This window comes from Microcaecilia unicolor, chromosome 9 (genome assembly GCF_901765095.1).
Source record: "Microcaecilia unicolor chromosome 9, aMicUni1.1, whole genome shotgun sequence".
Lineage (NCBI taxonomy): Eukaryota > Metazoa > Chordata > Amphibia > Gymnophiona > Siphonopidae > Microcaecilia > Microcaecilia unicolor.
This window is the reverse complement of record NC_044039.1, coordinates 23,381,372-23,394,121: the sequence shown is the minus strand read 5'-3', so window position 1 is coordinate 23,394,121 and position 12,750 is coordinate 23,381,372. Positions and strand designations below refer to the sequence as shown.

The window sequence follows — 12,750 nt, the reverse complement described above, 5'->3', positions numbered from 1 at the left end:
AGGTGATGCGGGGGCGGGGTTGGTGACGCGGGAGGCGGGGTTCGGTGACACAGGAGACGGGGATTGGCTACGGGCGGTTTTTGGGTGGGTTTACGGCTCGTTTGGGGCTGGGAAAGTTTTTCCCAGCTGGCAACCCTGATAGAGAGCAAATTGGGACTGTGTGGGTGTGCTTGGAGAGGAGGAAAGAAAGAGAGCTAGGCACATACTTTGGTGGGGATGAGGGGAAGAGAAAGAACTGAGGGTATGTGCCTGAGGGGAAGAGAAAAAGTTCTGGAGGACAAAGGATGAACTGAAGGTCGTTGGGGCGGGGAAATGACAGAAGGTGGGGAGAGAAAGAGAACAGCAAAGAGAGTTTGGGGTTCTTGCTGAAGAATAGGGAGAGAGCGAACTGGGGAGGTGGAGAGAGAAGTGCAGGGATAAACTAGGAGTCAGAGAGAAACAGCCAGACAGAGAAATCTGTTGGTTGAAGCTGCTTGCAGGGGGTGGGGGGAGATCATTTTAAGTTGGAGACAGAGAGGTCCTTTTATTAAGCTGTGATAAGCACTAACGCATGCTTACCGCAGCCAAAAATACCTTACCATGGGACGCACCAGGGGTGTAGCCAGACTTCGGCGGGAGGGGGGTCCAGAGCCCGAGGTACGTGCAGGACGTCAGACTCAGAAACAGAACGAAGGAATAAGAGCACCTTGGCTGGCGGGGGTTGGGGTCCTCAGCCAGCAAAGTTAGCAGACGGCGACTGCGGGTTGACGGCGGGAGGGGGGGTCGAGAGGGTCGTTGGCAGGGGGGTCCAGGGTCAAATCTACAGGGGCCCAGGCCCCTGTGGCCCCATGTAGCTATGCCCCTGGGACGCACACTAAAAAATAGCATTTATTTTATAGTTCTGGGTCAGGACTGGGGGTGGAGAGTGGGTATGCTCTGCCTTGTGCTACATAGTAACATAGTAGATGATGGCAGAAAAAGACCTGCACGGTCCATCCAGTCTGCCCAACAAGATAACTCATATGTGCTACTTTTTGTGTATACCCTACTTTGATTTGTACCTGTGCTCTTCAGGGTACAGACCGTATAAGTCTGCCCAGCACTATCCCCGCCTCCCAACCACCAGCCCTGCCTCCCGATCTTGACTAAGTTCCTGAGGATCCATTCCTTCCGATTAACCGATTAGGGCATGGTTAGCACATGAGCCCTTACCGCGTACAAAATAAGAGGCGGTAAGGGGTCACATGTTAATGGCCTCGTGCTAAGGGGAAAATTAATGTGTAGCCATTAATACTACAAATAGAAAAATCAGCTATTTTACCCCTGTGATAAAAATGGCATTAGAGCACAGGAATGACCTGCGTAAGGCCACTTTTTACCATATTTTTTAGTTAAAAGGCTCCAGAGAAAGCTGGGAGGGTGGAATCTGGAGAGTGACACTGCTGGGAAGTCAGGGCTGGGGGTGGGAAGAAAGCAACCCTTACGATAGGAAATTATGCACACACAAAAAGTCTGTAGACTTTAAAAGATTGTTGCACAACATTTTAATTTTATGGCAGAATTCCCTCAGCAGTGGAGTTTTTAAAGAGCAGGTTACAGAAATGCCTGCGGGCTCTTTCCAGCCCCTCTAGTGCTGTGGTGAGATTTACAGTGGTTTAGGAAAATAAACAAAAGGAGGATTTGTTATATCACCCAGCCTAAAAGAGGAGCGGATAAGGTCTGCCAGCAAAGATTTAGTTAGGAGTACATGCTTACACATATTACCAGTGCATTATTTCTTGCAAAAAAGATGCTGGTACTCAAATGCCAGGCCACCCTTCAGGGGTGGGGTGATCACTGAGGGACCCACCCCACAATATCCAGGCCCCCTGCAACCAGTCACAGAATCTAGGACAAGGCAGAATTGTTGCGTAGAGCCTGAGTCCGTGGGTCAATTTTAGCAGACAATGGAAAAGGTGCCGGTACTCAGTGCCCCCAAGTACCCCCTCAAAAAAAGCCCTCCATATTACACACAGGCACACTAAGGACAGGGTGTGCTCAGTTAGAATATATTTGCTTGTCACCTACCAACTAGGGGGAGAGTTTATATGATAATGTGCATACGCAATATCCCACCCCAGATGATGTACTTGTGAAGATGCCAGAGCTGAATTTGAATCTGTTGCATTCCTGTGGTATATTTAGACAGGTGGGCAATGACTAGTCTTGGCAGCAATCGCATTATAAATCCTTAGTTTAGCTGACATGATGTTTGGAATTCCACACGCACAGCAAAGCGCTGGCACGACATGGGGATGACTGTGGTTGTTGAAGCTGTCCTGACCGGAGAGTGGAGGAGCAGCCTGATGGTTAGTGCAATTGGTTGAGAACCAGGTTCGATCCTCACTGCACCTTCTTGTGAGTGACTCTGGGCAAGTCACTTAATGCTCCATTGCCCCAGGTACAAAATAAGTACCTGCATATACTATCAGTAGCATAGCCAGGAACTTTTTACAGGGGGTGTGTCTCTCCCTGTCCCCCATGCTGTTCCTCCCCCCCCCCCCCCCCCACCGCTGCCACCCTCCACCCCAAAATCCTCTGTGTCTCCACCCGGCAATGGGCTGCCTGCGGCCTGCTCCGATACTTCCTCCTTGAACTGGAAGCCCCAAAACAGACCACAGGCAGCCTATGAGTGCTCTGCCGCTGCCGGCTGAAGATTCCGAGAGGATTTTAAGAGGGGGAGGGCCAGGTCTGACAGGGGGGTGCGTACACCGTGACGTACTTATGCTAAATATGCCACTGTATAATATGTAAACTGGTTTGGATGTAACCACAGAAAGACAGTATATCAAATCTCACCCCCCTTTTCAGAGTAACTTTGAACCATTTGGATAGACATAAAGGTTAACAGGCAAAGAAGAATCAGCAGCTTAACAATCCATTACGTGACCAGTTCTTGGGAGCTGATACTCCCTTCCTCAGGTCTGAAAACCATTTGGAGAAAGAGTCAACCACATCAAAGAACATATTTATGTATTTATTTATTAGGATTTATTTACTGCCTTTTTGAAGGAATTCACTCAAGGGGGTGTACAATTCCTTGCCTCAGGTTGATTGACTTCAGCAGCCCCTAGGAATTATTTTGTTACATTTGTACCCCGCACTTTCTCACTCATGGCAGGCTCAATGCGGCTTACATGGGGCAATGGAGGGTTAAGTGACTTGCCCAGAGTCACAAGGAGCTGCCTGTGCCTGAAGTGGGAATCAAACTCAGTTCCTCAGTTACCCAGGACCAAAGTCCACCACCCTAACCACTAGGCCACTCCTCCACTGTTGCTACTATTTGAGATTCTACATGGAATGTTGCTATTCCACCAATGTGGCCGCGCAGGCTTCTGCTTCTGTGAGTCTGACGTCCTGCACAGTCAGACTCACAGAAACAGAAGCCTGCGCAGCCTTCTACATGGAATGTTGCTAGTGGAATAGCAACATTCCATGTAGAATCTCCAAACGTAGCAACATTCCATGTAGAATCTCCAATGGTATCTATTTTATTACATTTGTATCCTACGCTTTCCCACTCATGGCAGGCTCAATGCAGCTTACGTGGGGCAATAGAGGGTTAAGTGACTTGCCCAAAGTCACAAGGAGCTGCCTGTACCGGGAATCAAACTCAGTTCCTCAGGACCAAAGTCCACCACCCTAACCACTAGGCCACTCCTAGTGGTTAGTTGAGTGACCGTATTGAGAAGGCTGAGTTTAAATCCAACCTGTGTAGGACCTAATTTGCAGGGTGCAACAGAGTTTTCCCTTGAAAATGCAGGGCTAGCAGGCCCCATAGGCATTACCATATGTATATGGACCTTTGCATTTGACAGCAGTTGCAAGATTAGTACCATCATTAAGGCACGAGAATCTCCATGTTATTCCCAGCCTTCCCCCTCCCACTTCCTGCTTGCCTCTATGTGGTGCAGGTGAAAATATGCGCATTGTATCATAGCGCCGCATGTATTTTCATTTGCATAGAGAGAGAGCAATTTTCAGCTGACAATTTTACCAGAGTAAATGCTTAGTCACCTGGGTCAAATTGCTTGAACATCAATCCCTAGATAAATCAAGCCCACGGAGATACGGTATTCACTGTGTACATTAACTGTGCTGTCCCACAGGGCTGGTCCTAGCAATTGTGGGGCCCTGTGTAGACCAGTTCAGTAGGCCCCCCTCGCCCGTGCCCGCCCCCTGCCCGCTCCCGCCACCATAAGCCATAAGGAGGTTCATACCTTGATATGTATCCAACACGTTTCAGTAAAGAGCGGCAGACAGTGGCAGCGATTTTCATATCCCGTCAGCTGCCGAGCCCCCAGCCTCCTCGCTGCTGCATCTTACCTTTGCGGAAGCAGGAAGTGACATCAAAAAGGGGAGGGACGCAGCAGCGAGGAGGCTCTGGGCTCAGCAGCTGACAGGATATGAAAGTTGCTGCTGCTGCCTGGTGCTTTCTACTGAAATGTGGATGCACATTAAGGTACGGAGCAGGGAGGTGTTGTGAGACAGGAGGACAGACGTGTCAGAGATGCGAGGCCCTGTGCGACCGCCCCTATCGCCCCTGCCTAAGACCGACCCTGCTGTCTCATTAGAAAAAGATCCACAGCTCCTGATTCTTTTTGCTGAGTCATGTAATTGTCATCAGAAACAATGATCGCCTTGCTCATCATTGTTATGTTCAATTTATGCTGACGTATTCACTCTGTAAAATTCCCTTAAGAAACCCTTCTTAGGCAAGAAAGCGCTTTTCATTCAGCCTGGGTAGCAAAATCCCACTCCTACACTTCAGAGCAGGCACTTTGTGGTACATTCCTCCCTATCACTCAGGTAACATGCTGTGTTTCAGGAATCGACTCCCCGCATATACATCGGATGCCCAGCGCTCCTCAGAAAACAGCAAGAAAACGGAAAATTCAGTCCGCAGTCGCTCCTTCAGTTGCACAAGATTTGCAAGCAAGCCAGGAAGGTGATCCCTCCGGACCTGAAGGCCACCCTTGGCTAGGCCGTTTTCAATCAGCCCCTGCTGGGAACGCACAGTGGGACATGTCTAAGAGTTTCCTATCTCCCAGGTACGTGGAAGAACAAGACATTCCCCTAAGCAGTGGTTCTCAACCCAGTCCTCGAGACACAGGTTTTCAAGATATTTATTTATTTATTTAACACATTTATATCCCACATTTTCCCACTTAGTTGCAGGCTCAATGTGGCTTACACAATACCGTAGAGGCAGGCTCCGGTTCGGTAAAATACAAATACACAATATAGTAATCAACTTCAATGAAACATAAGTATAGCGCAACAAAGAAATAAAGAGGGGTGATAGAAGTCTAGTACGGTCCATATTTTGCTGTGTCGCAGGAAGTAGAAAGTTAATGTGGGTCAGGGGGATAGGCCTTCTTAAACAAGTTGGTTTTCAGTAATTTCCTGAAGTCGAGATGGTTATGAATAGATCTCAAGGTTTTGGGCACAGCGTTCCACAGTTGTGTACTTATGTAGGAAAAGCTGGATGCATAAGTTGATTTGTATCTAAGACCATTGCAGTCTGGATAATGCAAATTTAAGTACGTAGGGGATAGGCTGGCACTGTTTCTGGGTGGTTTAACATATCATACTATCTCTATTCTAAGCAATTTTCTCTCATGCACAAGGAATATCCTGAAAACCTGACAGACTAGGTGTGTCCTGAGGACTACTGAGTTGAGAACCCTTCTAGAAAGGAAAGTAGGTGCCTACTAGAGTATCAGGTGAAATATGTGTCTATAATTTAGACACATCTTGAAAGATACTCATAGAAGCTGGAGCGACATGGGCGTTTTTCTAAGGACCGTGATGCTTTGTTCATAAGTCATACTTTAAACTACACTCCAAAAAGGTCTTTCTAAAGACCACAGCATTCTTTCAACTAGAGACTCACTCCTGAATACTTTGTCCACAAGTTCTTACGGACGAAGCATCAAGACTCCTGAAGAAGACACTTCCAGTGCCGAAACAGGGTACCTTGTAGAGTCTTCTCTCAATAAACTTTCTCTTAATATTGGATGTCCTCGGTCTGTTCTTTGAACAGCCTGATTCTGTTCCCACTCCTCTCCTGCTGATCAAATTTGGGTGCCAATGCCATGTACTGAATCTAGTCCTATAGGTATCATGTATTTGCAAATTTCACACTTTCCCTTCTTACCTTTTCTCACTGTCACTGATAAAGACTTTGAGGAAGACAGGGTTTAGCTTGTATCCTTGTGGCACCTCACTGTCCTGTTGTTCAGCTCACCTCTCACTCAGCTTATTATGTTTCTCCCAACTCCCACTGACTAGTAGGCTCACCAGTCTTCTATGTGGATCCATTAGTGTCAAAGGTTGTATACTACAGTCTAGATAGGCCACAAGTTTACCCACCACCAATGTTAAACTTTCACGTCAGTAGTTTTCCATTTCCTCCTTGTTCCCACCCTTCCGGTGCAATAGTACCTCTCCCGTTCTGTAGCACTGTGAAACCTCTCAGGTTATGGGGTCTGATGTATGTTTTTCTGCGGTGTAAAATACTGGAATTGTTTGATTTCCTGATAGCTATGATGAATATCCTTTTTCCATTTGCAGATCATCTTTACTGAACAGCTATTTCAGACAAGACCGGGCCAGTGTGACTGAGTCAGGCTTCAATAATCCCCCACCCAGAGGTCAGAACCTTAATAAATCAGGGTAAGGAAAAGTGGGAATAATTGAGGGAGCTTGAGAGGAACTTGAACTTATAATGTTATAACCATAAGATGTAATTTATATTAGCGTTTTTATATTGAACAAGCAAAAACGCCCATTTTGGAACAAATGAAACGGGCCCTAGGAAGGCTGTCGTCTAAGCGTTTTCTCGTCTCTCTCCTTTGCCCTCCCCTCCATGTTGAGCGATTCTCCTCTCCCCTCCCCTCCATGTCCAGTGATTCTCCCCCCTCCTCTGCCCTCCCATCCCATCTCATCCATGTCCAGCGATCCTCCCCTCCCCTCCATACCTGAGGTCGCAGCGGCTGCAGGCTCGGCTCGGCTCATGTCGCCTCCAGCCTTCCCTTGCCTTCCCTCTCAGTGTCCCGCCCTCCTCTGACGTCATTTCGTCTTTCTGCGAGGGCGGGACACTGAGAGGGAAGGGAACGCTGGAGGCGAGCTGACATAAGCTCATTAGCATACGGTTACGAACCCAGCCAGCCAGCCATCCAGGGACGCAGATTGACCAATTATTATATAGAGAGATGATATTAGTAAGTGCTGTGATGTTTATTGTTTTTATTTACTGATGTGCTTTGCCTTGAATTCATTGGTTAAAGGTAGAATAGAAATATGCACGACAAAAACACAGAGTTGTTTTGAAACATAAGAAATGGAATGGGGATATTTTTTTTTTACACTATTTCTCTGCAGAAGCTACTGAAAGGGCTTTTGAGTACTTGCCCTGCCCTGACCATAACCCTCCTAGTTCCACCCCCCTCCCCTTAGAGTTGTGCACACTAGAATTTGAGTAAACAACTTAGGCCCGATGCTCAAAACTCAGGCACCGGAAAATACCACCACCCCACCACCCAAAAATAACTTCCTAATGCGCTAATAGTATGCAAATTATACATGCGCTGTTAGCGTCGAGCATTAGGAAGGAACGTGAAAGGATTGCGCCAGGGACATGCGCACAAGAGCTGCGCATAAGCAAAGCTCTTGTGGTCATGCCCAGTCTGACGGGGGAGGGGGGAACAGAAGCTTCTGTAGCGGATGCTCCAGTCTAATCAGCACCCTCTTCCGGCAACAAGGAGAGATTCCAGACAGAGGTTCCTAAGCAACAGATGCTTCTTTCTGAGCATGTCGCTTACGTTTTACCCCACTAGCTGCAGGCAGCATGTACATGAGTCTAGCCCCCCCTCCCACCAGGGGCGTAGCCAGACTTTGGCGGGAGGGGGGTCCAGAGCCCAAGGTGAGGGGGCACATTTTAGCCCCCCCCCCGGTGCTGCCGACCCCCCCGCCATTGCTGACCCCCCCCCCCGCCGCCGCCGCCGCCACCACTACCAACTTTGACCCCCCCCGCCGATGACCCTCTCGACCCCCCCTTTCCGCCGCCAACCCTCCCCTGCCATCGCCTACCTTTGCTGGCGGGGGATCCCAACCCCCGCCAGGACGTCAGACTCACAGAAACAGAACGAAGCCTTGCAATCTGCAGGGCTTCGTTCTGTTTCTGTGAGTCTGACATCCTGCACGTTGTACGTGCAGGACGTCAGACTCAGAAACAGAACGAAGGAAGAAGAGGACCTCGGCTGGCGGGGATTGGGGTCCCCCGCCAGCAAAGGTAGCAGATGGCGGGTTGGCGGCAGGAGTGGGGGGTCGAGAGGGTCGTTGACAGGGGGGTCCAGGGCCAAATCTACGGGGGCCCAGGCCCCCATGGCCCCACGTACCTACGCCCCTGCCTCCCACACACACTCACACTTTGATGGGGTTTCCATTCAGCTGGAGCAGAGAGATGTGGTAGCCGTGTTAGTCCACTTTTAAAGGTAATCAATAGAAACAGAATAAAATAAAACGTAGAAAGGAAAATAAGATGATACCTTTTTTATTGGACTAACTTAATACATTTTTTATTAGCTTTCGAAGGTAGCCCTGTTTATTTCCAATCCGACGAAGAAGGGCTACCTTCGAAAGCTAATAAAAATGTATTAAGTTAGTCCAATAAAAAAGGTATCATCTTATTTTCCTTTCTACGTTTTATTTTATTCTGTTTCTATTGATTACATTCAGATGGTTAAATAGGGATTTAGGCAGGTGAATTGAGTGTCTGAAAATTACCTTCTCTCAGTCTGGCTAAAAGCGGGTGGCCTGCATGGCGCCCCCACTATGGAGGAGGTGATCCTAGAAGACTATTTAGGGCAGCAGGGGAAAATTACGTATGTGCATTGTATTTTCAGATCCATGTGCAATATTTTCAGTGGAAGTTTCACCTGTACAAACAGCAGATGCAGAGCCCATTGATACCTTGTATGCATGGACAGTATTCAAAGGTTAAGTCCCTGTGTAGTTTCCCTTGGAAAATCTCCCTTTTTTAAAATAAGACATTGCACTGAATTGCCCATTTCTTATAGTGGCTGAACTTGCTCCTCTTTTTTTTAAGGACCCAAATTGTTCCTCCCATGCCCCTGGAGTCCCTGTTGCACGATGAGAGCTTGTGGTGCAACTCCCATATGACCTGCCCCGTTGTGCTTCGAAGAATTGCGATGGGAGAGGAAGGGAGGAGGTGCAGGTGTAGCAATCATCAGATCCCTTTTGTGACAGACCTGGAGTATGATCACCTTATTAGGAATCAGATGTCTGCCTTAGAACAAATCATTGTGGTTTGCGCCATTTCCTCACTCGACCCAAAAGATGATCCTAGCGAAGGCAAGTTGGAACAACTCTATGAAAGAAAGAATCAGTACAGGAGTATGCCTTGCATGCAGGTGGGTGGTATTTGTGTTGGATACATTTGACTGTTAGGGGTGCTTTTATTAAAGGGTGCAAAGAAGCTTAGCGGAGATTGGGTGGCAGAGCTGGTGGGGGAGGCGGGACGTGCAGGACGTCAGAAACAGAAGGAAGCCTTTTGCGAGAAGAAGAGGACCTTGGCTGGCGGGGGTTGGGGTCCCCCGCCAGCAAAGGCAGGCAACGGTGACGGCGGGTTGGCGGCGGGAGGGGGGTTGGGCAGGTTGTTGGCAGGGGGGTCCAGGCCCAAATCTACAGGGGCCCAGGTCCCACCTAGCTACGCCACTGGGTATTACGCATTAATGCAAACATTAGTGCACGACCTGCAAAACACATGCAGAAATAAAGGCATGCAAAGCCCAGATTTCAGTGCACCTTTGTAATTGAGCCCCACAGTTAATCCACATTCAATCATTTTTGCAAGTTACTGCAGGTAACCTCTAAGAATTGAGGATGTGCTGGGTTAGATCAACAGTCCAATACAGGTCTCCTGGAAGCATAGAAACCAGCTCTGGAGGTGCTGAAGACCCCCCCCCCCCCCAGTATTGAGTAAACTCATTCACTGTGTCCAGGGAGGGGTAATTTGTAACTTGTTTGGCACCCCAATATTTTGAAATGTTGGCATCTATATTTGGATAATAGCTTTATTAGAAAACTTGCAACCAAAAAAACAGAACAAAACACATCCCCAAATAAATAGTCCCATAGCAAGACCTCCCAAACCTTTCTTCTCATCCAGGTTCCCACACCCCTTCTAAACTTTCCATGAAAAACCTATCAAGCAATTTTTAACAAAACCATTCCAGAAAGTACCCAGTGGGGTGATCTATCCCCTGTTACTTCCAGAAATTGGTAATAATTGAGTGGAGCCTTTAAATTGGCTGTGTGTGGTCTCACACAACAACCTTCTTTCTTTATCTGCCGTCATTTACTATGTTACTCTTTGGGGTTCTACATGGAATGTTGCTACTAATTGGGATTCTGGAATCTTGTAACTCTTTAGGATTCCAGAATCTTCAGAACTTTTAGTACCAAAAAAGCGCTGGGCAGACTTCTATGGTCTGTGCCCTGAGAATGACAAGGACAAATCAAACTCAGGTATAAAGTATCACATACCACGTAAAATGAGTTTATCTTGGGCAGACTGGATGGACCGTAAGGTCTTTATCTGCTGTCATTTACTATGTTACTATGTCTGTGTGCTTCTTATCACTCCCTCCCCCACTCCTATTGTACCTAGAGTAAAGTAATTTCTATTCCCTTGTACTACTGCCCACCAGTGGCGTTCCTGGACTCGATGGCACCCGGGGCGGAGCGCCGATGCGCCCCCCCCCCCCCCGCTAGATGACACCCCCCCGGGTCCACGCCGCTGGGTGGGGGGTGCCGCGGCGCGCGCCTGCTCCTCCGAGTTTGCTAAACTTCGTTTGTTTGCTGCAGCTCCCTCTGCCCCGGAACAGGAAGTAACCTGTTCCAGGGCAGAGGGAGCTGCAGCGAACGAACGAAGTTTAGCAAACTCGGAGGAGCAGGGGCGCGCCGAGGCACCCCCCAGCGGCGTGCACCCGGGGCGGACCGCCCCCACCCCCCTTGGTACGCCACTGCTGCCCACCCTTTCTTTATATGTTTTACTTGTAAATTAGGCCTCCTTCTGTGTTCCCCCTTTGTTTTATCCCAATATTGTTCAATGAACTCTGTAGACCACTTAGTCTAAGATGTATTTATTTCTATTCACAGTACCTTAAACAAAGTTGAAATATGAAATGTGAAATGGGCCTTCATTCAGAAACATGGATATATATTTTATAAACCAACCATACCACAGGCTTTAGCCATATCCTCTCACCAGCAGAGCTGGTGGTTGGGAGGCGGGGCTAATGTGGGCAGACATATACGGTCTGTGCTGGGGCTGGTGGTTGGGCGGCGGGGATAGTGCTGGGCAGACTTATACGGTCTGTGCCAGAGCCGGTGGTGGGTGGCAGGGATAGTGCTGGGCAGACTTATACGGTCTGTGCCAGAGCTGGTGGTTGGGAGGCAGGGTTGGTGGTTGGGAGGCGGGGATAGTGCTGGGCAGACTTATACGGTCTGTGCCAGAGCCGGTGGTGGGTGGCAGGGATAGTGCTGGGCAGACTTATACGGTCTGTGCCAGAGCTGGTGGTTGGGAGGCGGGGTTGGTGGTTGGGAGGCGGGGATAGGGCTGGCCAGACTTATACGGTCTGTGCACTGAAGAGGACAGTACAAATAAAAAAAGTAGCACATATGAATTTATCTTCTTGGGCAGACTGGATGGACCGTGCAGGTCTTTTTCTGCCGTCATCTACTATGTTACTATGTTACAATAAATTCCACAGCTTAAAGTGTGCACTGACTGAAAAAAAATACTTCCTTGAATATGTTGGAAATCTTCCACCACTTAGTTACGTGGAGGGTCCCCTAGTCCTAGTATCATTGATTTGTTCTGTACTATTCATGATTTTATAAACCCCTGTCTTGTCCCCTGCAAAGTGTTGAAGGAGGTCATGTCATATCCTTTATCATTTACCAGAATTCAGCTAGGAATTCTGACGCAGTTGTGTCCATATTCCTAGTAATCTGATTGAACCCATCAGGGTCAGGTGAAATGTTTAAATAGTTCATAAGAATGATGAATTGGTTTGGCAAGATTATCATTGACTCTTAAGTTTTAACACAGAGCCGATTGGATTCCTTTCGCCTGCTCAAGTATGATGTCAGCACTGCGAATGAGCTCACTGGCAGCGGCAGCGTCCTTCTGATTCACAGACACAACATTGCGCCAGGGATGTTTCTTGTAAGTCGTTCAGCCATCTACGGAGTATCACAGTCTGTGTTTCTCTCTTCTAGACAGGAGCAGGGCCGCCGAGAGGGGGGGGGCAAAATTCCCCAGGCCCAGGCCTCCAAGGGGGGCCCAGCGCCGGGGTCAGGCCGCTGGCGCGGCAGTTCCCGGTCTCACCTGCCTGCCTCCTCGGCTCCGGGCCCCCTGCATTCAAAGTGGCAGTCGCAGATCGCCTCTCTTCTGGCCTTCCCTCCCTGTGTCCCGTCCTCGCGGAAACCGGAAGTTACATCAGACGAGGGCGGGATACAGGGAGGGAAGGCCAGAAGAGACGCAATCTGCGATTGCCGCTTTGAATGCAGGGGGCCCGGAGCCGTGGAGTCAGGCAGGCAGGCAGGTGAGACCGCGGACTGCAGCGGTGGGGGGCAGCAACGGCAGGGGGAGTGACGGGGGGACCGAGGCGGGGCTGCCTTGCCCCTGGCCCGGCCTAG

The 12,750-nt window shown here is 48.9% G+C and overlaps 1 protein-coding gene across 1 annotated transcript in view; it reads left to right on the top strand.

Moving 5' to 3' along the window:
- The window catches only part of LOC115477709 (uncharacterized protein C3orf20-like), a 51,785-nt gene that overhangs the window by 19,679 nt on the left and 19,356 nt on the right, over positions 1 to 12,750 (top strand). Inside the window, exons 6-9 of the mRNA XM_030214762.1 lie at positions 4,847 to 5,069; positions 6,595 to 6,696; positions 9,131 to 9,455; positions 12,161 to 12,277. Coding sequence (XP_030070622.1) covers positions 4,847 to 5,069; positions 6,595 to 6,696; positions 9,131 to 9,455; positions 12,161 to 12,277 — 767 coding nt within the window. The remainder of the gene's footprint in view (positions 1 to 4,846; positions 5,070 to 6,594; positions 6,697 to 9,130; positions 9,456 to 12,160; positions 12,278 to 12,750) is intronic.